The following is a 23464-nucleotide window of genomic DNA, read 5'->3' as shown; positions in this document are numbered from 1 at the left end:
CTCAGATATTTACTATCTGTGTGACCTCGGGCAAGTCATTTAATCTCTGTCTCAGTTTCCTTAAGTATAAAATGGGGATAATAATAGCACCCCACCTCCCAGGGCTGTTGTAAGGATCAAGTGAGATAATATTTATAAAGTACTAAGGTCTGGCACATAGTAGGGGTTTAAAAAATACTTTTTTTTCTTCCTTCTACTTATACCATGTTACCATTATACAACAAGCATAACAAACAATAAATTATATCAGAAATTTTAGAGGACTTGAATTAAATCAAGAAAAAAATAACAAAAGAAAATTATAAAAGTAAACAAATTCTATTAGAAAGTTAGGTAATATATTACCTACTAAAGAACGTAATTAATATAAAATGTTTGATGATTGTTGGGGGACAGCTCTGGACCGGGGTCCCCCGTGAGGACCGTGAGACGCCTGAGGGTCCGAACCTGCCCCCTTGTGGGGTACTGGGATGGCCCTGGTAACAGGCTGGCTCCACCCACGGGGAGGCACTTGGGAGGAGCTCGCCCGCCCATGGGAGGTACGGGGGAGGAGACAGGGGATAATAAAAGGGGATGACCATGAGAGCTGGAGGAGAGGAAACGGAATAAAGCTTGCTGGCTGCAACTCCTTTCGGGTGCTCTGCCTGTTTATTCCCCTTCCCCAACAGGGAGAGGGAATTCCCTCCCCCGAACCAGGAGGAGGGCCGGAGACGTCCGAGGACCAGGGATAGGTAAGTAGAAGGCGAAGGCCCGGGAGTCGCCCCGGGCAGATGATTTGGAGAATGTCTCTAAAACATATACCCATTTTATAATTCCCATAAATGTGTTTGTGGTAAATTCATATAAACACCAGAACACTAAAAACATGGCTATGATTCCTTATGGGGACACCATAGCCAATAACCAGGTTGTTCCCAAAAGAAGCAAAGGATTCACCAGTTCTTTGCAACTAAGTTTTAGTGTTAATAATGACTGAAAACTCCTACTCTTTCATTTACATTAATGAAATAATTGAAAAGAACAATAAAACAACAAAAAATCCTATGTGATTATAATAAGGGCAAACTTGGCCCTGGAGAAGAGGTAAGAAAGTAATTCTTCCACATTTCACTGAAGAGGTGAAGGACGATGAGCCTGGAAGGTATTTATGCAATCAAACATAGGATCCCAGTCAATGTAAGCTGGTTTGGATTGTTTTTTTCCCCTTTTTTTGGTTATGAGAAGGATCACTTAGATGGAGGGAAGGCAAAAAGTTGTGATAGTGCGATATTCAGAATTAATAATGATACAAGATAAAAGGTATCAAGAAATATTGTTTAAAAAGTCTTGTTGGTTGGTTGTCATCCTTTGTATTGAAGACCACAAGACCACCAAAATGACATTACTACGTTGGAGTCAATGTATGGTATGTCCAACTGTGGCTGATCAGATCAGTATGAGCTTGGAACTCTCTACACTACTCTGATAGTCACAGGACAATCTATTTCCTTTTCCTTTATAGAGATGGGCAGTGGAGGCATCCTCGAACTCCTGGGAGATAACCTTCTCTTGCCACATAACCCAAAAGATTCCCATCAGCTCTTTTGTATGAGCAGTGGACTCCCTGCCTTGCAAATCTCTGCTAGAATAGAATCAGCATCAAGTCCTTTGCCACAAAAAAGGAGCCCAAGAGCATTCAAAATCTCTTCTTCAGTTGGAAGTCTGGTTAGAGATGGATCAACTTCAACTTGAGGTATAGAGTCAGTGGCTTTAGCATTAGTTGATGATGATCTGTTAAGACCATCATGGAAGTATGCCCATCATCACTAATCAATGTAACTCCACCAGCACTGAGTAGCTGAGATGCACCATAGGTCTTTGGCCCACGAACAGCTTCAGGGCATCACAAAAATGTTTTGGATTGTTACTATCAGTGTAAAACTGAATTTCATCTGCCTTCTTACTGGGCCAGGAATCCTACATCTCTCTAAGCTTTGCTTGTACTTTGCTTTTGAGAGTTAAACACTGCCTTCTTAGAGATGGATGAACTATCCTGCTAGCAAACCCTGTGGAGTTCTTGTTTTTCATTTAGGAACTTCTAAATTTCCTCATCATTTTCATTAAACCAATTCCAATATTTGTGTTCAGGGTTGTGGCTGCAGATCCCAGTGTATTTGCACCTATTGCTTTGCCACTGGCCCATTAAAAATGGTAAAATGGTATGGGTGATGTCTTTTGATTTGTGCATAAATTGGGTTTGTGTGGCAGCATTGTGCAAAGTCATCAGTCTTACTTGTCTCTTCCAGAGGGGCTTCCAGAGTGATTGAAGTGCAGTGGCAAGACGAAAATCAAGATAACTAGTGATGAACTCAGTGGGTGATCTTGGTATCTTTGATGCCTAAGTGCATCACAAGCTCTAAGTGCACCACAGTGTCTGCTTCAGCCACCTTCATGGTCTGTTGAACAAATTGATCACATCTGCCCATTCCACCAGGGAAGTCTTCACATGCTTAGGGTAGACACCCCCCTTAATCACCAACAGGTTTGAGGCCTTTCAGTTACCCTCAACTTGGTTTGGCCTGGCTGCTAAGATTGTTTTATTGGGGTATTGGTTTAGTTTGGTTGCCAAAATGGTTTGACCAGGGTGTGGCTGCTGCATATACTACAACTTCTTGGTGCCACAGGTGAGAGTTGGGTGGCAAGTGCACGCCAATGGTGAAAAACATCCCTGAAAAAGGGCTCAACAACCCTCACATCATAGGTACTATTCTTCCATTAATATGCCAGTTTCAGGGTGACATGTTTCAGGGTGACATTTCTCTTTCACATAGCAGAACTCTATGAAAATACTTCCTTTTAATAACCATACAATCTTATTACAGGCATCTCCAGGAACAGAAATTATATTTCCCTCCAAGAACACAAAATTTCACTAAGATGTTCTTAATATAGGGTAGAAATGTAAACTTCTATAGAAATAAAGCCCCCTGGGGGGCGGAGCCAAGATGGCGGAGTAGAAAGACGCAAATACACATAGCTCCGAACCCACAACCCATAGAACATTTGTATAAAGTAACTCACGGCGAATTCTGGAGCAGTGAGGCCACAGAACAGTGGAGCGAAGGAGATTTCTGTTCCAGAGGGACCTGCAAACCTCTTGCAAAAGGTCCATCGCGCTGCAGACGTGGAGCCCAGCCCAGACCTGCCGCGGCCGCGGCCCTGGCACCGAGAGGAACACATCCAAGCAGGCTTCAGGGATGGGATCTCCAGCGGCCGCACAAGTCCCTCCACCCACAGGTGATGGGGGTCGGTGAGAGGGTCTTTTTGGTGGGTCGAGAAGGGAGTGGGGTGCCCCCATAACTCAGGCCCCCTCGGGAGGCAGAAGCTGAGAGGCAGCTGCAGGCCAGGGCTCCCCAAGCAGGCAGGAGCCTGGATCCATTGTTGAAGATCTGTGCATAAACCCCCTGAGGGAACTGAGCCTGAGAGGCGGCCCTGCCCTGACCTGACCACCTGAACTTAATCTCATACTGAATAGCAGCCCTGCCCCTGCCAAAATCCCTGAGGCTGGAAGCAGCATTTGAATCTCAGACCCCAAACGCTGGCTGGGAGGATCAGGAGGTGAGGTGGGTGTGAGGAGAATATTCAGAGGTCAAGTCACTGGCTGGGAAAATGCCCAGAAAAGGGAAAAGAAATAAGACTATAGAAGGTTACTTTCTTGTTGAACAGGCATTTCCTCCCTTCCTTTCTGATGAGGAAGAACAATGCTTACCATCAGGCAAAGACACAGAAACCAAGGCTTCTGTGTCCCAGCCCACCCAATGGGCTCAGGCCATGGAAGAGCTCAAAAAGAATTTTGAAAATCAAGTTAGAGAGGTGGAGGAAAAGCTGGGAAGAGAAATGAGAGACATGAAGTCAAAGCATGAACAGCAGGTCAGCACCCTGCTAAAGGAGACCCAAAAAAATGTTGAAGAAAATAACACCTTGAAAAATAGGCTAACTCAATTGGCAAAAGAGGTTCAAGAAGCCAATGAGGAGAAAAATGCTTTCAAAAGCAGAATTAGCCAAATGGAAAAGGAGATTCAAAAGCTCACTGAAGAAAATAGTTCTTTCAAAATTAGAATGGAACAGATGGAGGCTAATGACTTTATGAGAAACCAAGAAATCACAAAACAAAACCAAAAGAATGGAAAAATGGAAGATAATGTGAAATATCTCATTGGAAAAACAAGTGACCTGGAAAATAGATCCAGAAGAGACAATTTAAAAATTATGGGACTACCTGAAAGCCATGATCAAAAAAAGAGCCTAGACATCATCTTTCATGAAATTATCAAGAAAAACTGCCCTGAGATTCTAGAATCAGAGGGCAAAATAAATATTCAAGGAATCCACAGAACACCGCATGAAAGAGATCCAAAAAGAGAAACTCCTAGGAACATTGTGGCCAAATTCCAGAGTTCCCAGGTCAAGGAGAAAATATTGTAAGCAGCTAGAAAGAAACAATTCAAGTATTGTGGAAATACAATCAGGATAACACAAGATCTAGCAGCCTCTACATTAAGGGATCGAAGGGCATGGAATAGGATATTCCAGAAGTCAAAGGAACTAGGACTAAAACCAAGAATCACCTATCCAGCAAAACTGAGTATAATACTTCAGGGGAAAAATTGGTCTTTCAATGAAATAGAGGATTTTCAAGCATTCTTGATGAAAAGACCAGAGCTGAAAAGAAAATCTGACTTTCAAACACAAGAATGAAGAGAACCATGAAAAGGTAAACACCAAAGAGAAGTCATAAGGGACTTACTAAAGTTGAACTGTTTACATTCCTACATGGAAAGACAATATTTGTAACTCTTGAAACTTTTCAGTATCTGGGTACTGGGTAGGATTACACACACACACATGCACACACGCACACACACATAGAGACAGAGTGCACAGAGTGAATTGAAGAGGATGGGATCATATCTTAAAAAAATGAAATCAAGCAGTGAGAGAGAAATATATTGGGAGGAGAAAGGGAGAAACTGAATGGGGCAAATTATCTCTCATAAAAGAGGCAAGCAAAAGACTCATTAGTGGAGGGATAAAGAGGGGAGGTGAGAGAAAAACATGAAGTCTACTCTCATTACATTCCACTAAAGGAAAGAATAAAATGCACACTCATTTTGGTATGAAAACCTATCTTACAATACAGGAAAGTGGGGGATAAGGGGATAAGCAGGGTGGGGGGGGATGATAGAAGGGAGGGCATGGGGAGGAGGGTGCAATTTGAGGTTGACACTCATGGGGAGGGATAGGATCAAAAGAGAATAGAAGTAATGGGGGACAGGATAGGATGGAGGGAAATATAGTTAGTCTTATACAACACAACTATTATGGAAGTCATTTGCAAAACTACACAGATTTGGCCTATATTGAATTGCTTGCCTTCCAAAGGGAAGGGGTGGAGAGGGAGGGAGGTAAAGAAGTTGGAACTCAAAGTGTTAGGATCAACTGTCGAGTAATGTTCTTGCCACTAGGAAATAAGAAATACAGGTAAAGGGGTATAGAAAGCTATCTGGCCCTACAGGACAAAAGAGAAGATGGAGACAAGGGCAGAGAGGGATGATAGAAGAGAGAGCAGATTGGTCATAGGGGCAATTAGAATGCTTGGTGTTTGGGGGGGGAGGGGAAAAAAGGGGAGAAAATTTGGAACCCAAAATTTTGTGAAAATGAATGTTACAAGTTAAATAAATAAATTTAATTAAAAAAAAAAAAAAGAAATAAAGCCTCCTAAACGGAATGGTCTATAATCTAGACCAGAAGTTCCCAAACTTATTTGGCCTACTTTCAAAAAAAAATTACTCTGTGCCCCCTGGCAATCTTTCTTTAACCCTTTAATGACTTTGTGAAAAAATTTGCATCATTTCAAAAAAAACATAAAATATTTTTAAATGACACATCTTAAATTTAATAATTTATTGTAAATTTGTGGGTTTTATCTGCATTGAAATTTTGATGATGCAATATTGTGTCATGTAACTATGTAGTATCATAGTGTAAAGAAGTCATTACATGCACATATTTCTGCCTATGCATGCTGGCCTGTCAACACTTACTTGTTAAGACCTGTAGATGAACCTGACCACTGATCCATTATAATTTGGAAAATAATGTAATCACTATGACTTTAACTCTGCTACACAACATATGAAACATGTACAAATGGTTTTTCAAAATCTTCTTCTCTTACATAAAGAAATTGAAGGAATTAGAATAGGCAAAGAAGTAGCTAAGTTATCACTCTTTGCAGATGATATACTTAGAGAATCCCAGAGATTCAAGTAAAAAACTACTTGAAATAATAAACAACTTTGGCAAAGTTGTAGGTTACAAAATAAACCCACAAAAATCTTCTGCATTTCTATATATTCCCAACAAAGCTCAACAGCAAGAGATAGAAAGAGAAATGCCATTTAAAACGAAGGTAGACACTATGAAATATTTGGGAGTCTACCTGTCAAAACAAATCCAGGAACTATACGAACACAATTACAAGACACTTTTCGCACAAATAAAGTCAGATCTAAGTAAGCAGAAAAAACATCAGTAGCTCATGAGTAGGCTGAGCCAATATAATAAAAATGACAATTCTACCTAAATTAATTTACTTATTTAGTGCCATACCAATCAAGCTATCTGATAATTATTTTCTAGAGCTGGAAAAAATAATATCAAAATTCATCTGGAAGAACAAAAGGTCCAGAATAGCAAAGGAACTAATGAAAAGAAATGCTAGGGAAGGTGGCCTACCTCTACCAGATCTCAAATTATATTATAAAGCAGCAATTATCAAAACCACTTGGTACTAGCTAAGAAACAGAAGGGTAGACAAGTGGAATAGATTCAAGACACAGTAGGCAATGAATATAGCAATCTACTATTTGATAAACCCAAGCTTCTGGGATAAGAACTCACTGTTTGACAAAAATTACTGGGAAAACTGAATAAAAGTGTGGCAGAAACTAGGCATAGACCCAATGCCTGATACCATACACAAGAATAAAGTCCAAATGAGTACATGATCTAGGTATAAAGATTGATACTATAAACAAATTAGTGGAGCAAGGAATAGTGTATTTATCAGATTTATGGAGAAGGGAAGAATTTTTGACTAAAGAAGAGATAGAAAGCATTATAAAGTGCAAAATGGATAATTTTGATTACATTAAACTGAAAAGTTTTTGTACAACCAAATCAAATGCAACCAAGATTAGGGGGGAAGCAGAAAACTGGGAAAGAATTTTTGCAACTAGTGTCTGTGATAAAGGCCTCATTTCTAAAATATATAGAGAACGGAGTCAAATGTACAAGAATACTACTCATTCCCCAATTGATAAATGGTCAAAGGATATGAACAGGCAGTTTTCAGAGAAAGAATTAAAGATATCTATAGTCATATGAAAAAATGCTCTAAATCACTATTGATGAGAGAGATGTAAATCAAAACAACTCTGAGATACCACATCATACCTATCAGATTGGCTAACATGACAAAACAGGAGGATGATAAGTGTTGGAGAAGATGTGGGAAAGTTGGAACACTGATTCGTTGTTAATGGAGCTGTGAGCTGATCCAGCCATTCTGGAGAGCAATTTGGAATTATGCCCAAAGGGCTACAAAAATGTGCACATCCTTTGACTCAGTAATACCGCTTCTAGGAGATCATAAAAATGGGAAAGGGTACCACATATACAAAAATATTTACAGCAACACTTTTTGTGATGGCCAAAAACTGGAAATGAAGGAGATGCCCATCAATTGGGTAATGGCTGAATAAATTATAATACATGAATGTAATGGAATACTATTGTGCTTTAAGAAATGATGAACAGGAAGACTTCAGAGAGGCCTGGAAAGGACTTATATGATCTGATGCTGAGTGAAAGGAACAGAACCAGGAGAATTTTGTACATAGCAACAACCACAGTGTGTGAGGACTTTTTTGGTAGACTTAGAACTTCATTGCACTACAAGGATTTAAAAAATTCCCAATGGTCTTTTAAGGCAAAATGCCTTCCACATCCAAAGACAGAACTATGGAATTCAATTGCAGATTGTAGCAGATCATTTTCTTCTGCATTACATTTTGATCTGTTATATGATTTCTCCCCTTCATTTTAATTCTTCTATATAACATGACTGTTGAAAATGTATTTAATCGGAATATATACGTAGAACCTATTTGTATGCCATCTCTGGGAGGGAGAGAGGAAGTGGGGGAGAGGGATGGGGAGGGAGGGAAAGAAAAAAATCTAGGTTGTATGGTAGTGATTGCGGAACACATAAAATAAATAAATAAATGAATTTTATTTTCCTAAAAAAAAATTTTTTTTCTTCACTTCTTTCCTTATGCTTCCATAGCCCCCTTACTTTTATTCAATACCACCCAATTACATGCAGGGCTACTACTGCCCCACCTGGATCATTCCAATGCCTCCTCGTCATCAACTTTGGGAATCTCTGATTTCTAGATAATGTAAAAGTCACTGAACAAATAAACATTACAGATATATCTTATCTAACAAACTGATTCCATACAGGATGTGAGATGCAACAACACAATGGGAAACAGTTAATTCTAGGACACTAAAGCTTAAGATGAAGATCCATTCCTGGCCAATCAAAGAAATCATGGGGGTGTGCTGGGTTGGTTTGGGACGCTGGGATAAACTACCACATCCAAAGTATGGAGACCTGATACTGGTAAGGCATCAGAAAGGTTCCCTATAGCTTGTAATTGGTAGGCAGTCAGCAAAGAACTAGCAATTTCATCTGTATGACAGCTCATAAGAAAACAGAATTGAAAGGCCGAGCAGGTGGTGAGATTATCTGGGGAGTCAAAGAGAAGTTGAAACAAATAGAACTCCCTTGAAGGCCGAAACTTAAGAGCTGAATGAGGACCCTAAAGAATTCTGCAATATCCCAGAAAGGAAGGACCAAGAAAAGCCAACTCTTCTCAAAATATCCTCTAACCTCTATAGTTTAAGATCTAGAGAGAGGTGACAACTCTCAGAGGAATTCAGATATTTTCTCTATTAACAAAGAAAAAAACTAGAACATTTCCCTCATCTCCATCTGTGTGTTTTATCATGCTCCTGACTTTAAGGTAGAATTGGTTTTAACAACCACAAAAGAGGAAAAGTTCCCCTTCTCTCCAGGACACAGTCACTACTTTATTTCAGACCTTGATCACCCCTGTTACTGCAATAGGTTCTTTGTCAATGAGTTGGTGTCCCTCCTTGTAATTTCCCTTCTCTCTGATCCATACTATACAAAGGAAACAAATTATTAAGCTAGGTATGACCACGCCATCCCCCTGTTTAAGAATCTGCAGTGGTTTCCTATTGCCTATAGAAGAAAATATGATCTCCTTAGGTCTGGCATTTGAAATTCTACATAATCTGGTTCACACCTTCCTTTCCAAACTTTTTCATATCACTCCATCCTTTCATAGATGGTATTATGCTCCATTCAAAATGACTTAGTAGTTGTTCTCCCATCTTGCTTTGCGCAAGTTAGCCCCCATATCTGAAATGCACTCTTTTCTCACCTCAGTCTCCTGGAATCCTAGCTGCCTGTGATTTAATCTATGAGCCTAATACTCAGTTAGGTGTTACCTCCTTGAAACCTTTTCTAATTCTATGGTGTAAAGCTCTTTCCCTCTGGTTATTTTGCATTTCCTCATCTGTGTGTATACACACACACACATGCACGTACGCATGCATGCACACCATAATCATTTTTTGTTCCAGAGCCCAATACAGTGCCTTGCATGCAGGGCCAGGGCTAGGTTCTAGATCTATGAGCTCAGGGGTAGAGGGAGCTCCCTGGTAAGGAAATTCCCTCTAACAATATATGTTGGTACCTTCTTAGCTTAGAAAAGGTCTTAGAGAGGTGTCTGGAGCACACTGAGTGATGAAGCAACTTTCCCTGGGTCACAAAGCCACTAACTGTCAAAGACGAAACTTGAACTCAGGTCTTTCTGGATTTGAGGTCAACTCTTTACCCAGTAGGTGCCTCACATAGAGTAGATGCTTAATGTTTATTGAATTGAAAAACACGTGGGCTATGCTCATATGCTCTTTGAATGAGAGCAAGCAACTGAACTTCCTTTGTTAGATTCAAACTGCAAAAATAATATATTTTGATATTCAAGGGAAGATTTTTGTAAATATTTTAAAACTACTCTAAACTAGATATTAAAGGCAAAGAGATTGTCTCTAATTTATTATGTGAAAATAAACAATTTTTAAAGCTCAAAAATATTTTTGGAATGAAGTATCCAAAACAAATGGATCAATATGAATATTTCATTAGCAAAGGCAGATAATGTTGAGGCTATAAATTAAGAATTTCTTAGCCTGGCATTCAATACCCTCTATGGTGTAATGCCAACCTACATTTCATAGCCTTATACCACATGATCCCATAACTCTATCTATAATTTCAGTAAAACTCAATTACTATGAACAGTATATAACCCATGCTTTCCTACCATCAGAGCTTTGCATGGCACTTTCCCATCTCTGCCTGTCAAAATCCTACAAATGGCCCACAATACTCCCCAGGGGGTCCTGAACCAGATTAAAATGTTAATTTGGAAATATTTAACAAAATAAATAAAAATACGATAAAACATAAATAATATTACATTTTAAAACTAAGTCAATATAAGGTCTGTACAAATTAATCACCTTCCAAGGGGACCAAATGAGATAAGAATTGTAAAGTATTTTAGCACAGTGCCTGGTACAAAGTAAGCACTATATAAATGTTAGTGATGATGATGATGCTTGATATTACTATGTCAAATCAGTGAAATCACAGCCCTAGTTTCTATCCCCTGTCTGTGGTCAAGTGGTATAATGCTCTTTACTAACTAAACTAATACACAATTTTCTCAACTGTTTTTTGGGTCAAGGCAAGCTTCCATTATTAGATCCTCCCTGAAGTTTGGCCCCCAGTACTGTTCACGGTTGCCCCCTTTACAAAAGTGTGCTCTCTAGGCTAAGCAATTCTTTGATATAAGTACCTTTTCCTCTTCCCCAAAACCATACTTATGAAGTAGAATTTTCTACAAAACTGTCTCCATTTCCAGAAAAAAACGTAACTTTGGCAAGATCTGGGATGAAAGCCTAGGAATTTCATTCTCTAATCCTAGTGTCTTCTATGAATCAAACTGCTTGGAAAGTTCCTAAATTATTCCACATTCCCTAGTTCAGGATTCCATGAATTCTGGGTCACTGTGTTACTAGGGTATCTAGTTTTTTCTATCTTAAGGTCTAGTATTTTTGTCACAATATTAGGCAACACTGGTTATCAAAACATTGATTGCCAATATCCTGTGGTAACATATTATGGAACCAACATTCTGAGTTGTCTTTTATTTTTTTCTCTCTGGAAAGCTAAAGAATGTACCTAGCTACTAAATTTGGAGGGTGGCATCTAAAGAAAATTGGTCTAGTCTTGCCCTACACATCCTCAATATGAGGGCCATTCCAAGACAGAATATCAAACACTTAATAGCTTCAAGTCAGACCAAAAGAAAACCCCACATTTTCTGGACAAATATACCCAAAATGCATACTTTCCAAGACTGCATAATTTCAACATTTGTCATAAAAATTTTCTAGGCAGTTTTTTTATCCTTTTGGCAATAATGGCAAGTGTTTTCTAAAATTAAAATGATATCCCTTTTAAGTTTCTCTTCTAGTCATACAGGTTAGTCTACTTTGAAACAGTTATGAACTATTCTATTTTCTAGAGCTCCTCACCTGAACCAATATTCTACCCTACTTATCTCTTTCCCTTTAATTAAAGGTTTCTAAGTATGCTGCTGCTCTCTCATTTCTTTCACCTGATTTTCATCCAAATTATGTTACCTAATAAAGCGTAGGGAGTCTGCTGAATAGCTTTAATTTGAAATTATTAAAATTGTTATAAAAGATTAAAGGTAAAATGGAAATTATATTTTTAATGCAACAAATTCTTACTAGTTCAATCTGATGTTCCATTTCTTTGTGTTGTTCATAATGAATTTTCTTTGCCTTTTCAAAGGCTAAACACATTTTCTCATATTCTGAATTTATATTTGATTCCAAACTGTGTATCTTGTCATTCCTTTCCTAGAAAATATAAAAATATTTTTAAGGAAATATGACTAATTTTTTATCTAAAGTATATTATTATGCAATCAATGTGAAAGTACAAAATTTGTTAAAAATTTCAAAACAAGGACCAAGAGATTTTTGTTAATGTTTTTACCTAAACAATAATATTTTGAAATTGAAATTTTGAAACTTTGAAATTGTCATAATAAATTTTTTACTTTAAATGGATAGGAATTTTTTAAAATGGGAAATAAGTTGTAAAAATGAAGAAAAAAAACCCAAAGCTTCAAGTTGAACACATCACAAAGCTCCTGCAATGATTACGATGGAATGAAACATGAAAAGATAAGAGAATGCCCAAGTATTCTATTAAGGCTCAAAAAGTAAGTAAAAGAGAAATAAATAGAAAATGATCTAAACCATAGTAGAATTTGTGGTGATCCTAACTTTAATAACAGTGCTACAGTTTAAACCATGTTGTTACAAAGTATAAGAACAAAGAGAAGTATTCTCAGTTAAAAAGTTATTTTTACCTTCAGTTCCTGTTCCAGTTCAGAATTTTTTGCAGCAACAGAAGAATAAGCAATAGTCTTTTCTTCCAGTTGTTTTTCTAATGTGAGAATCTGAGAACATTTCTTTGTCATCTGAAAAAAATTAATATACAACACTTTAAGACGAGTGTAGTTGATAAGAAAAAACAAAATTTATTTTTCTAGAAAATGATAAGTTTCTTATTCTAAAGTTTAAAAGCCTTTTCCCATATATTAACATTGTTACACACACTGCTAAATGTAGTATCTGAATGTAGTGTAGTAGAAAAACCCTGGATATGAAGTCAAAAGACCCAGATTTCAGTAATTTGCGATTCTCCTGTTTCCTAGCTATGTAACACTGAGAAAGTTATCTCACATCTCTGGGTTACAATTCCTCTCTCTGATGAAAATAAAGGGATTAGACTCAATCTCCAAAATTCTTTTCAGCTTAAAAATTCTACGATCATGAATAAGCTAAGCTTATTACAGTGATAAATATTTATGGTGAAAATCTAGGTCCCTTTAGTAAATAGTATCAGATCCCATCTGATCACGAGTTGTTTTTAAAATTAGTAATCACTGAACAATAGCAGGAGTGGAATCAGAAACAATCACAGAATAAGAAGATGGAAGTAATCTAACCCATAGCCCTGTGTCCAGGGAGGCCTTTAAATTAACTCAAAAAGTTTTCTATCTCAATGCCTGAAATTTTCTAGGGAGATATGATTGCTTAAGTTGAATGTAAGTCACCTTTATCACTTATTCACATCTATTACCCCCAGGCCTTGCCTTCTGTCCCAGGAAGAGAGCTGAAGAAAAAAAACAACAAAAAACCAGCCACTCTAACTCAGACATGTCTCCCATATGCAGCCCCTATTTTAGAGGAAGCAAGGAAGGAAACAAGTATTTATTAAACACCTGTTATGATAAGCACTTTAAAAATACTATTACATCACAATAATCCTGGGAGATAGGTGCGATTATCCCCATTTTACAAATGTGGAAACTGAAGCAAACAGGGGTTAAGTGACCTGTCCAGGGTCATACACCTAATAAGTTGTCTGAGAATGTATCTGAAATCAGGTCTCCCTGACTCCAAGCCTAGGACTCTATTCACTGTACCAAACAGCTGCTAAACATAACATAGAAAAAGAAAAGCAGTAGGTTACTTCCTCAGTGGAAACAGGCAACTGCTTTGAGTAGCTTATACTTTCCCTTCATATAGCTGAAAAAAGTTAAAGATTCGATCTTTACCCCACACTTCTCTCCTTCCAATTAGGTAGTATCAATTCTTTATTCTCTCCTTTGCTCTTATCAAGAGAAGCGTTTTTAAATACTTATAATAAATTTGTCATATTAAAAACACTGTGCGTAAGGACCTATCTATAAGTTACTGCATCTATTGTTTCAAATAAAGTGTGGAAATCATAAAATACAATTTCATTTTAAGTATAAGATTAGTATTATTTCCATCATGATTATAACATCTTTCAACCACTATAAAGTATGATCTTCAGGATCAAAGTCAAATTTAAGCCAAAGGTTAAAACACAAAGACACCTCTCTCCCATATTTCTTCCGCGCTAGAGGGTTGTTTACTGATGAAATCTACTTACTTCAGATTCCATTTTACTAGAGTTGGTAACTTTCTCTAACAATTCTTCTTGTATCACTTGAAACTGACTGGTCCTATGAGCCATATTAGCCTTTAATTCAGAATTCTCAGCTGCTGTTTTTGACAATTTAGTACGTAACTCTTCTATGCCAGCAACGAGTCTTTGCTTTTCTCTCTCAAAATGCTTGCTCACAATATGCAGTTTTTGGAATTGGATATGGTCTGCTACAACATCAAAAATAGAATTTATATTTACTGTCTAATATTAAAATTGTTATGCACAAAACAAAGTCTTAGTCAAATAGTTCAGATAAATGGTACAAAACAATTTCTACACTCTGGCATAAGAACTGGAAAAAAAGGTGAAATCCACTACAAAAGTGATATCCATCTTGTATGAAGTAAAATCCCAGGAGTGAGTTGTTCAGATAGTTATTTTATCCAAATATTAAAGGATTGGTCCTTTAATAAGACTTTTAAAAATCTAAACATTTTAAATGGTACTTATACACATCTTCTTAATAAGGATATACTGAATAAAATGCAACTTCTTTGGCTTTCTCAGGATCATCGTAATGAAAAGCAAATTTCACTTAGACATACTGAAGACACAGATGCCATACTATGCACGTGTGACCAATGATATCAAGAGGTGATATTTTGATGTGGATATGAATTAGATTTAAGTGAAGCAAAGTTGCACAAATTCATCAGCCTCACTTTGTCTTCCAGAGCCACTGAAATCCAGTGGCAAGACAAAAGTCAGGATGACTGGCGATGGTCCAGCATGCAGTGTTTTAATTTGGTGTCTTTGATGTCTGACTAACCTCTAAGTGCTCCACAGTACCTGCTTCAGCTGCTTTCATGGTCACTGGAACAAACTGTTCTTATCTGCCCATTCTACTGGGAGAGGTCTTCACACGCTTAGGATAGAGTGTCCCCTAACTCACAGACAGATCTGAAGCCTGTACCCTTAACCTGGTTCAGCCTGTCTGCTAAGACTGTTTTATTTGGATATGGCACCAACAGTATTAGAGCAGCCCTGAAAAGGACTTGACAAGCCCTCACACCTGAAGTGCTAGACCTTTCTGAACACCCCATTCATCCCAAGACTGTAAAACTACAGTGTTGGTATGCCTTCTGAGGGTTTTTGAGGGGTACCACATGGGACTGTTGGCTGTACTTTCAAATACCTTTCCCTCCCCATTCTTAAGATCTCCTCTACAGTCAAGGACTACAGTGCTGACGTTCAGATGACTATATGTACCACCTCTCAAGCTGTAAAACGGTTCTATTGTCATTCATCACTAGTCTTCTTCTGTGCAATCAGAGAACCTGCTGTATTTTTCCCCTTAGATCTGTGATTTTATCAGTGTGGTGAACTCTCTGAAGGGGCCCTCCTCTACCAAAATATCTTCTTTCCAACTTATAGTTTTAGAGAGCTCCTTTTAGAGAGTTACTTTTAGTGACTGCTTCTGGATCCAGATCCATCCCAGAAACTTAAAGATTTCCCTTCTACAAGGCTGTGTTCAGGATAGCCAAGATTTTACTATAGGTAAATAGGCACTTAACAGTGACTAAGAGAGGCCCAACTTGTAGAATAAACCAAATCATAAGACAATAGATATGGGGTTACAATGTACATAAAAGATCTTTCATAAAAGAAAGCAATGAAATTATGCCTTATGATATCTGACTGAAGAAAATGAAGAATAAAAAGAATTTTGTTACCCATTAGACATTAACTAATAGTTTCACAAAACAAGAGAACATAAGATAGAACTGCTTTCTCAAAGGAACCATCACAAAAATTATAGTTCTTATTATAGGAAAATTATAATTTTACATACTTGCTTGATTTCCACTTAATTTTACAGGTTCTGTTTCTAAGCCACTTAATTGGCCACCTTCCTGTATCTCATCATCACCCAAAAAATGACCAGAAAATTGACTGGCACTTAGGTTTGTTTGAAGTGTATTAATTTCTGCCTCTTTTACTGCAAGCTTAATCCTGGCAACAAAAGAAAGGAATATAAAAAGTTTGAGAAAAAGTACATTTACAGAAAATATTATATATCACTACCAATAGTAAAAGGCATCTTAATGCTTGCCATCATTCCAGGATCTTAAATACTATACCTGAGGTTCGAGATCACTGATTTATTTAGCTCACAGCAAGAAACACAGAGATCTTCCTTGGCTGATAACGTTTCCACTTGACGCTTACAGATACACGTTTTAGAATTAAACATTCCTTTGTTAAACTGCAAGTTTAAAAACAAACATGGTTAAGCTTACATGTATATGTGTGTATACGTACACACATATACATATAGGTATATATACATATATATCTCAAAAAAGAATACCCTGAAAGTCCAGAATGACAGTTGTAGTTACACAATAATTCATTTGAAAAAGGATTTGTGGTTGAGGGATAAGAAGTTCAATCTAAGCTAACAGCATAAAAATGGCAACCAAAAATTTTATTATGATCATAGGCTCCAAGAATAAAATTACTGGGTCAAGAATGTAGGAGCAGATAGTCTCCTGAACTCTGCCCTGCTCAGACTACCTTTGGAGTATTATGTTTAGTGCTGGGTATCACACTTTAGGGCAGAAAGTGACCAGCCCAAAGAAGGATCACCAGGATAGTGAAATAATTTAAAAATATGTAATATAACTAAAAATGTTTGGCTTGAAGAAAAAAAAATTTACTCTGATACCAAGGGACAGAGTTTAGACCAATAGGTAGAAATTAAAGGGAGATAGATTTTGGTTCAATACAAGTGAGAGCTTCTTAACAAGAAGAGTTAGTTATACAATGCCTCAGAAGGTTATGAGTTCCCTGCTGCTGGAGTTATTCCAGGGAGACGGCTGATCACTTACAGGAAGGAATATGTGCTTTAAGTGGGGGCTGGACTTCAAGAGTTCCTTTCAAACTTACAGAATCTGTGATAGGGATCTAAAAGAATGTTAAAATTCAGAATTTCCAGTTTAAAATATATATTATTTAGCTTATCCTGTACTTTTAACAATAATGTTACAGTTATTTAATACAGCTCAAAAAGTGCTTTCATATACAATAATTTCAGGAATTTAACTTCATTTTACAAATAAGGAAACTGCTTGACTAGTCAGTCAACCAGCATTTATTATTGTTGAGCACTGCGCTAGGACACAAAAAAGGTCAACAAAAGGTCAAGGAAGTTAAGTGACTTACCCAAGGTGACAAAGTTAATAGATGGCAGAATTCAGGACCCTTGTCTTCTAATTCTTAAATCTAGGGTTCCTTTCTTTTTTAAGAATAGGTCTCTCTATCCTGCCTAAGTGAGAAGTGCCAGGGCTGTTAACTGGCAATCCCAAGCTGATGGGCATGGAAGCCCTGACCTGCTGCATGTCCTACCTGGAACCATATTCATATACCATATTTGTGATGGACTTAGTGCTAACTCTAGTTGGTCTCACCCAACTGCAGTTCAGATCTCCCTCATTCCAGCCACCAGCCTCAACCTCCAGGGCAGTTTGGATGATAGCCACATGCCAGCATGCCCAATTCTGCTATCAATTATCTGTGTAACTTTACCTCCTTGAGCCCTTATTGTAATAATGAAATCATTATCTCTAGGATCCCTCCCTGCTCTAAAAATTCTGTGATTCTATCTAGTGGTTCTTCATCTTTTCTTGGTCATGGACTTTGGTAGTCAGGTGGACCTTACAGATGCCTCGAAGTACTGCTTTAAAATGCATGCAACAGGTAGGACTATATTTAAATTCAATTATCAAATATTTTTTTAAAAATAAGTTCTTGGGTTCCTGTACTTTATCGAGTATGTAATAAGGTAAGTGACTTTACTGAGATCATCAAGGAGTAGAAGAAATAATCACAAACCACTATTCACTTGTAGCCTCCTGACTCCACATCTGTTCCTCCCACTCACCAATCAACACTCCCTTCACACACAAACTACCTAAACAACTTCAAAGTAAGAAGATGGGTAGAGAGGTGTGATGAAACCAACTGAAATGTGGTAGTATGAAAAAGATAAGATATAATACTTGCTTTGTGATGGAAAGAAAGGTGAATAGATAGTCAAGGGAGAGAAAGCAGACACTTGGTTCAAGAGAAGGTGTAAGTGGGAGTAATGGATGGGTCAGGAAGGGAAGAATCAGCAGAGTGAGATCGACCATGTAAGCAATCACAAAGCAATCATTTCTGGTCACGTATCTAAGGAGAGCTTTCTTTCTCTAGTACACAAAGAACTACCTGGGGGTGTGCTGTATTTCCAAGCTTACTTACTGGCAACTGGGAAATAATTGTTTCCAAGTTGTTCAGCTCTTGCCTTGAATCTTCAATTTCTCTTTGACACAAACTCAGTCGCTCATTCTGCTTTGTAATAAGGACTTTTAATTCTCTGTTTTCATTCACTAGAGCAAGTTTTTCTCTAAGGATTTCTTCTTTGTCCTCTAACTCACTCTCTAGCTTAAGGATGTTTTGTTTAGACTCAGTTAATTGTGACATGATCTCAGAGTTTTTCAAAACCATATTCCTTATTCTTTCTTTTCCATCATTATTTTCATCCTTTAATTGCCTATGAAGAATAAAACAATAAAAAAGAACTAAAGATAAGGATATTCTCTTTTTCAATAGCCATTCTTAACACCATCTTTATTAAAATAATAAAAATATTTTCAAATGAAATCATATAATTGGAATAATTTAACATCTTATTATTTTAAAGATCTTTTTGTTTTTATTTTAAAGTGAAGCCAAAAAGAATTGGAAATTGAGGGGATGACCATCAATTGGGGAATGGCTGAACAAGTTGTAGTATATGAATGTAATGAAATACTATTGTGCTATAAGAAATTATGAGCAGGCAGACTTCAGAAAAACCTGGAAAGACTTCTATGAACTGATGCTAAGTGAGGTGAGCAGAACCAGGAGAACACTGTATACAGCTATAGCCACATTGTTCAATGACTAACTTTGTTAGACTTGGCTCTTCTCAGCAATGCAAGATTCTAAGACAACTCCAAAAGGTTCATGATGGAAAATGCTGTCCACATCCAGAGAAAGAACTATGGAGTCCAAGTGCGGATCAGAGCTTACTATCTGCTCTCTTTCTCTTTTTTGTTTTATTTCTTCTTTCTTGTGATTCATCCCATTGGTTCTAATTCTTCTTTATCACAAGGCTAATATGAAAATAGGTTTAGTATGAATGTATATATAGAGCCTCTATCAGGTTGCATGCTGTCTTGAAGAGGGGAGGGAGGTAGAGAAAATTTAAAACTCAAAAGCTTGTGGAACGGAATGCTGAAAACTAAAAATAAATTTAAAAAAAAAATGCAGGCCATGAAAGCCGACTGTAACACATTTCTCAAGACACAAGGATTACTTTCAATTCCCAGGTTAAGGATTAAAGAACATGAGAGAAAACTATAGGTCACTATAAAATACTTTCTAAAGCAAATAATGTTTAATTGATCATTAAAGAACTTGATTCAATAAGGGGGTAAAAGTTTAAACTCTATAATTTATAAGGAATAGCAAACAGAGAAAGTTGATTCTTAGACTAAAATTAACATTAGCTGCTAAAATAGAAAGCTATATAATGAACTGTTTTTTCCTTGTCTTCTTAGAAAAGTATAAAATGTATTTGTTAAGACAGTATCTTTTGTGTGTTTGTTGATCTATTTCCTGAATTGGGTTAAATAAGATCTCTTTTTAATGTAACAAGTCAATAATTTTTCAAGTAGCACAAATCTTCAAATTGTTACACCAATCCTATAAATAAAAAATAGATACAATGACATGCAAAAAGTGTGAAACAACACATTAAGCTAGCATCTGAAACTCAATAAAACAAGATTATAGCATATAGGTATTTGTAAACCAAGAGAAAAATGTAGACATTGTGTTTAAAGTATGCTCACTTGAAACAAACCACTACAATTTCAAACTTATTTTCACTAGCTAATCTACATGAATGTCCTATTTTTCACAAGCTTTTGGTAGGTAAGAGTAGAGGGGAAAAACTGTTAAAGAGACCAAATTCTTGAGTGGTATTATTTGTATGTTCTTTAAAGAGGGGTTGTTTTTAAGTAAGAAATAAATACAAAATACAATTTAGACAACTGGTCAATTGACACAACTTCAACAAAAATGTTCATCTCTATATTACACAGTTGAAATCTAAGGTCAAAAATACTTCTGCTAGTTTTTTTCTGAATATATAATACAAATCCTAAATTCTTACCTATATATATTAATCTGTGCTAACAAATTATATCGTTTTTATTTCATCTCTATTCCTGGACATTTTTTATTTAAGCTTACAAAGGTATTGGGAAATTGCCATTCTTAATGAATTAAGGTCAACCTTAGTCCCTATACAGGGCTGTGGTTTTCTTTTTCTCATCTCAATAGAACCCCCTTGCCCATAGCTGGCTTACAGCATACCTTAGTTTGTCTTTCATGGATTCTAGGTCCTCTCTGTATATACCACATTTTTCCTGTAGTCTTTTATTTTCTTCTTCACAGTTTACTAGATTTTTCTCTAATAGCTCTTCTTCAGCTTGAACCTGAAAGGGTAAGTGAAATAAAAATGCTAACATCAAAATTGAGGCACTCTAAAGATCTGTCACCACCTGGGTTCTAAAACATTTAAAGAGGGCTGGGGTGTTCTGAACATCCACTAAAATAACAGTCCCTAGCATTTCTGAACAAGGAGATACTTACTCATTTCCCTAAAACCTTTGAGTTAATGAGAAGAAAAAGTTTACTAAAGTTTGAAATGCAGTGCAGAGATGAAGGAGAGAAGGATCTTTGCCAGCTCGCATCTCTTCCAAGCAAACCTCAGAAAAAAAACAAAACAACACTCATTCCAGGCCCTTCCTGCAGGCAACAGTTCTTTGTTTTTAAAGGGCCCAAATGGGCAAACCACCTAAGAAAGCATTCAGTGAAGTTAATACCATAAATGGTAACTAATGGTAAGTAAAGTTATGCCACAATGCAGGAAAATGCAAATCCTAGATTACAAATGAAATGGTTTGTCTTTCAGTTTTTTTCCCGTCTCCCCTCTCCTGATTCTTCCCCTTTTATGGTCATTCTCATTCTACAGCTCAGGGTTGTCATTCCAACTTTTCCCTGTTTTCCCAGCTGTTGCACAAGGTTCACCACTGAAGCTCCTGGCCCTTTGCTGCAGGCCTCCCCTTGTTGTGTAACTCTCTTCTCAAATTGACCGAAAACTCTCCTATTCAGTTCTATTCCCCTAGGAGACGATTCTCTAGTTTCCGTGAAAGCAGACATGATTCCTGCTAAGATGTAAGGATTTCCCCCTATCTCCAAGGGATATTTGTATGAAGTAGAAAACGAACCCTACCCTACTCAAAAGGAACATCTCTTTATTGTCAAATCCTGACTTTTTTTTTAATTTCTCTATCTGACATTGTTAATCCTTTCCCCGCTTGAAACACTTTTCTTTCTGGTATGTCTTGAACACTGCATCATCCTGGTTCTGTTCCTTTCTTACTCTTTTTAATGGCTCCTCATCCTCTTCTTAGCCCTTAATTACAGGAATTTCCTGCTAGACTTTGGCTAGGACTCCTCTTAAAGGTTCTGAGTGAACCTTACTCTCATCAGATTTGGCTTAGGGAGAGAATAGTATGCACATTCAATTTGTTATGAAAATCTGTCTTACACTACAGGAAAGTAGGGGGAAAGTGGATAAGCGGGGGTGGGGGAATGACAGGAGGGAGAAGAAATGGGAGGAGGGGGTAATTAGAAGTAAACACTTGAGAATGGACAGGGTCAAAAGAGAGAATAGAATAAATGGGGGGGCAGAATAGGATAGAGGGAAATATAGTCTTTCACAACAGGACTATTAAGGAAGTGTTTTACATGTCTACACATGCATAAACTATATTGATTGCCTGCCTTCTCAGTGGGGATGGGTAGGGAGGGAGGAAGGGAGAGAAGTTGGAACTCAAAAGTTTTAAAAACAAATATTAAAAAATGTTTTTACATGCAACTGGGAAATAAGAAATACAGCAATGGGATGTAGAAATCTATCTTGCCCTACAAGAAAATAGAGGGGATGGGGATAAGAGAAAGGAGGGGTATGATAGAAGGGAAGGTGGATTGGGGGAAGGGGTAATCAGAATACATGCTGTCTTGGGGTGGGGGAGGGGAGAGATGGGGAGAAAATTTGGAATTCAAAATCTTGGGGAAGTGAATGTTGAAAACTAAAAATAAATAAATAATTTTTAAAAGTGTTCTTTCCTTCCTCAAAATTTTCCTAGAATAGTCTCTGCTAATTTCATTTGCTCTTATCATAGCCCTATTTTTAAATTACACTTATCTATGTATTTGTCATATCTCCCAAGTAGAATGTGAACTTGAGGGCAGAAAAATCATTTTTTATCTTTGTATCTTCAATGCTTAGTATGGTGCTTTGCACCTGAGCCCTTAAAAATTTGCTTAATTGAACTGCAGAACTCACGTCTGTTCCAAATCTTACCACTTGTTTTTTTGTGTGGTTTGGCATTTTTTTATATATTTTAAAATTCATTTTAAACTTAAATAAACATTATTTGGTAATTCCCACATGTGTATCTCTTTCAAATTTGTATTTCCATCTGAGTTCCAATTAATATCACCAACAGCCTAATGGGCATTTCCACTACTTCCTCAAGTTGGTGTGTACAAAATCAACTTCATCTGCTTGCTCCTCAAACTGGTACCCCTGCTAATTCCCACTTCTGTCAATATCATTAGTTTCCCATTTATTCATGCTAAAAAAATAAAAAACCTTTGAAATCACCTTTGACTCATTCCTCTCAATCCTCCTCTGTATCAACTGATCACCATACTCTAGCAAGTGAGTCAATAAATATTTAAGTGCCTACTATGTGCCAGGCTTGTACTAAGCACTGGGGATACAAAAAAATTTGTAAAACATAGTCCCTGCTCTCAAAATTCACAGTCTAACAGGGAGAGACAACATTTAAACAACTACGTACAAAGAAGCTATATGGAAGGCACACCCTGTATAACTTCCCTTCAAATTGTTTCTTGAATCCATTGCCTCCTCTCCATCACTGTCAAACAGGCCTTTGTTACTTCATGTCCAGATTACGTTATCCTAGCTTCAAACCTCTGACCAAATTCCTTGAC

The 23464-nt window shown here is 37.2% G+C and overlaps 1 protein-coding gene across 8 annotated transcripts in view; it reads right to left on the bottom strand.

Moving 5' to 3' along the window:
• The window catches only part of CCDC18 (coiled-coil domain containing 18), a 94526-nt gene that overhangs the window by 44384 nt on the left and 26678 nt on the right, over positions 1 to 23464 (bottom strand). For 6 of the 8 annotated variants that reach the window (XM_072644023.1, XM_072644028.1, XM_072644027.1 and 3 more), the window contains 7 exons: positions 20750 to 20871; positions 18587 to 18878; positions 16426 to 16550; positions 16137 to 16297; positions 14288 to 14511; positions 12672 to 12782; positions 12022 to 12153 (listed from right to left, as the gene is read on the bottom strand). In XM_072644023.1, coding sequence (XP_072500124.1) covers positions 12022 to 12153; positions 12672 to 12782; positions 14288 to 14511; positions 16137 to 16297; positions 16426 to 16550; positions 18587 to 18878; positions 20750 to 20871 — 1167 coding nt within the window. The remainder of the gene's footprint in view (positions 1 to 12021; positions 12154 to 12671; positions 12783 to 14287; positions 14512 to 16136; positions 16298 to 16425; positions 16551 to 18586; positions 18879 to 20749; positions 20872 to 23464) is intronic. The other 2 variants (XM_072644025.1, XM_072644026.1) reach the window with 1 other exon arrangement.

Source organism: Notamacropus eugenii, chromosome 2 (assembly GCF_028372415.1).
Source record: "Notamacropus eugenii isolate mMacEug1 chromosome 2, mMacEug1.pri_v2, whole genome shotgun sequence".
Taxonomy (NCBI): Eukaryota; Metazoa; Chordata; class Mammalia; order Diprotodontia; family Macropodidae; genus Notamacropus; species Notamacropus eugenii.
The sequence above is the reverse complement of the archived record's forward strand: the minus strand, read 5'-3'. Positions and strand labels throughout refer to the sequence as shown.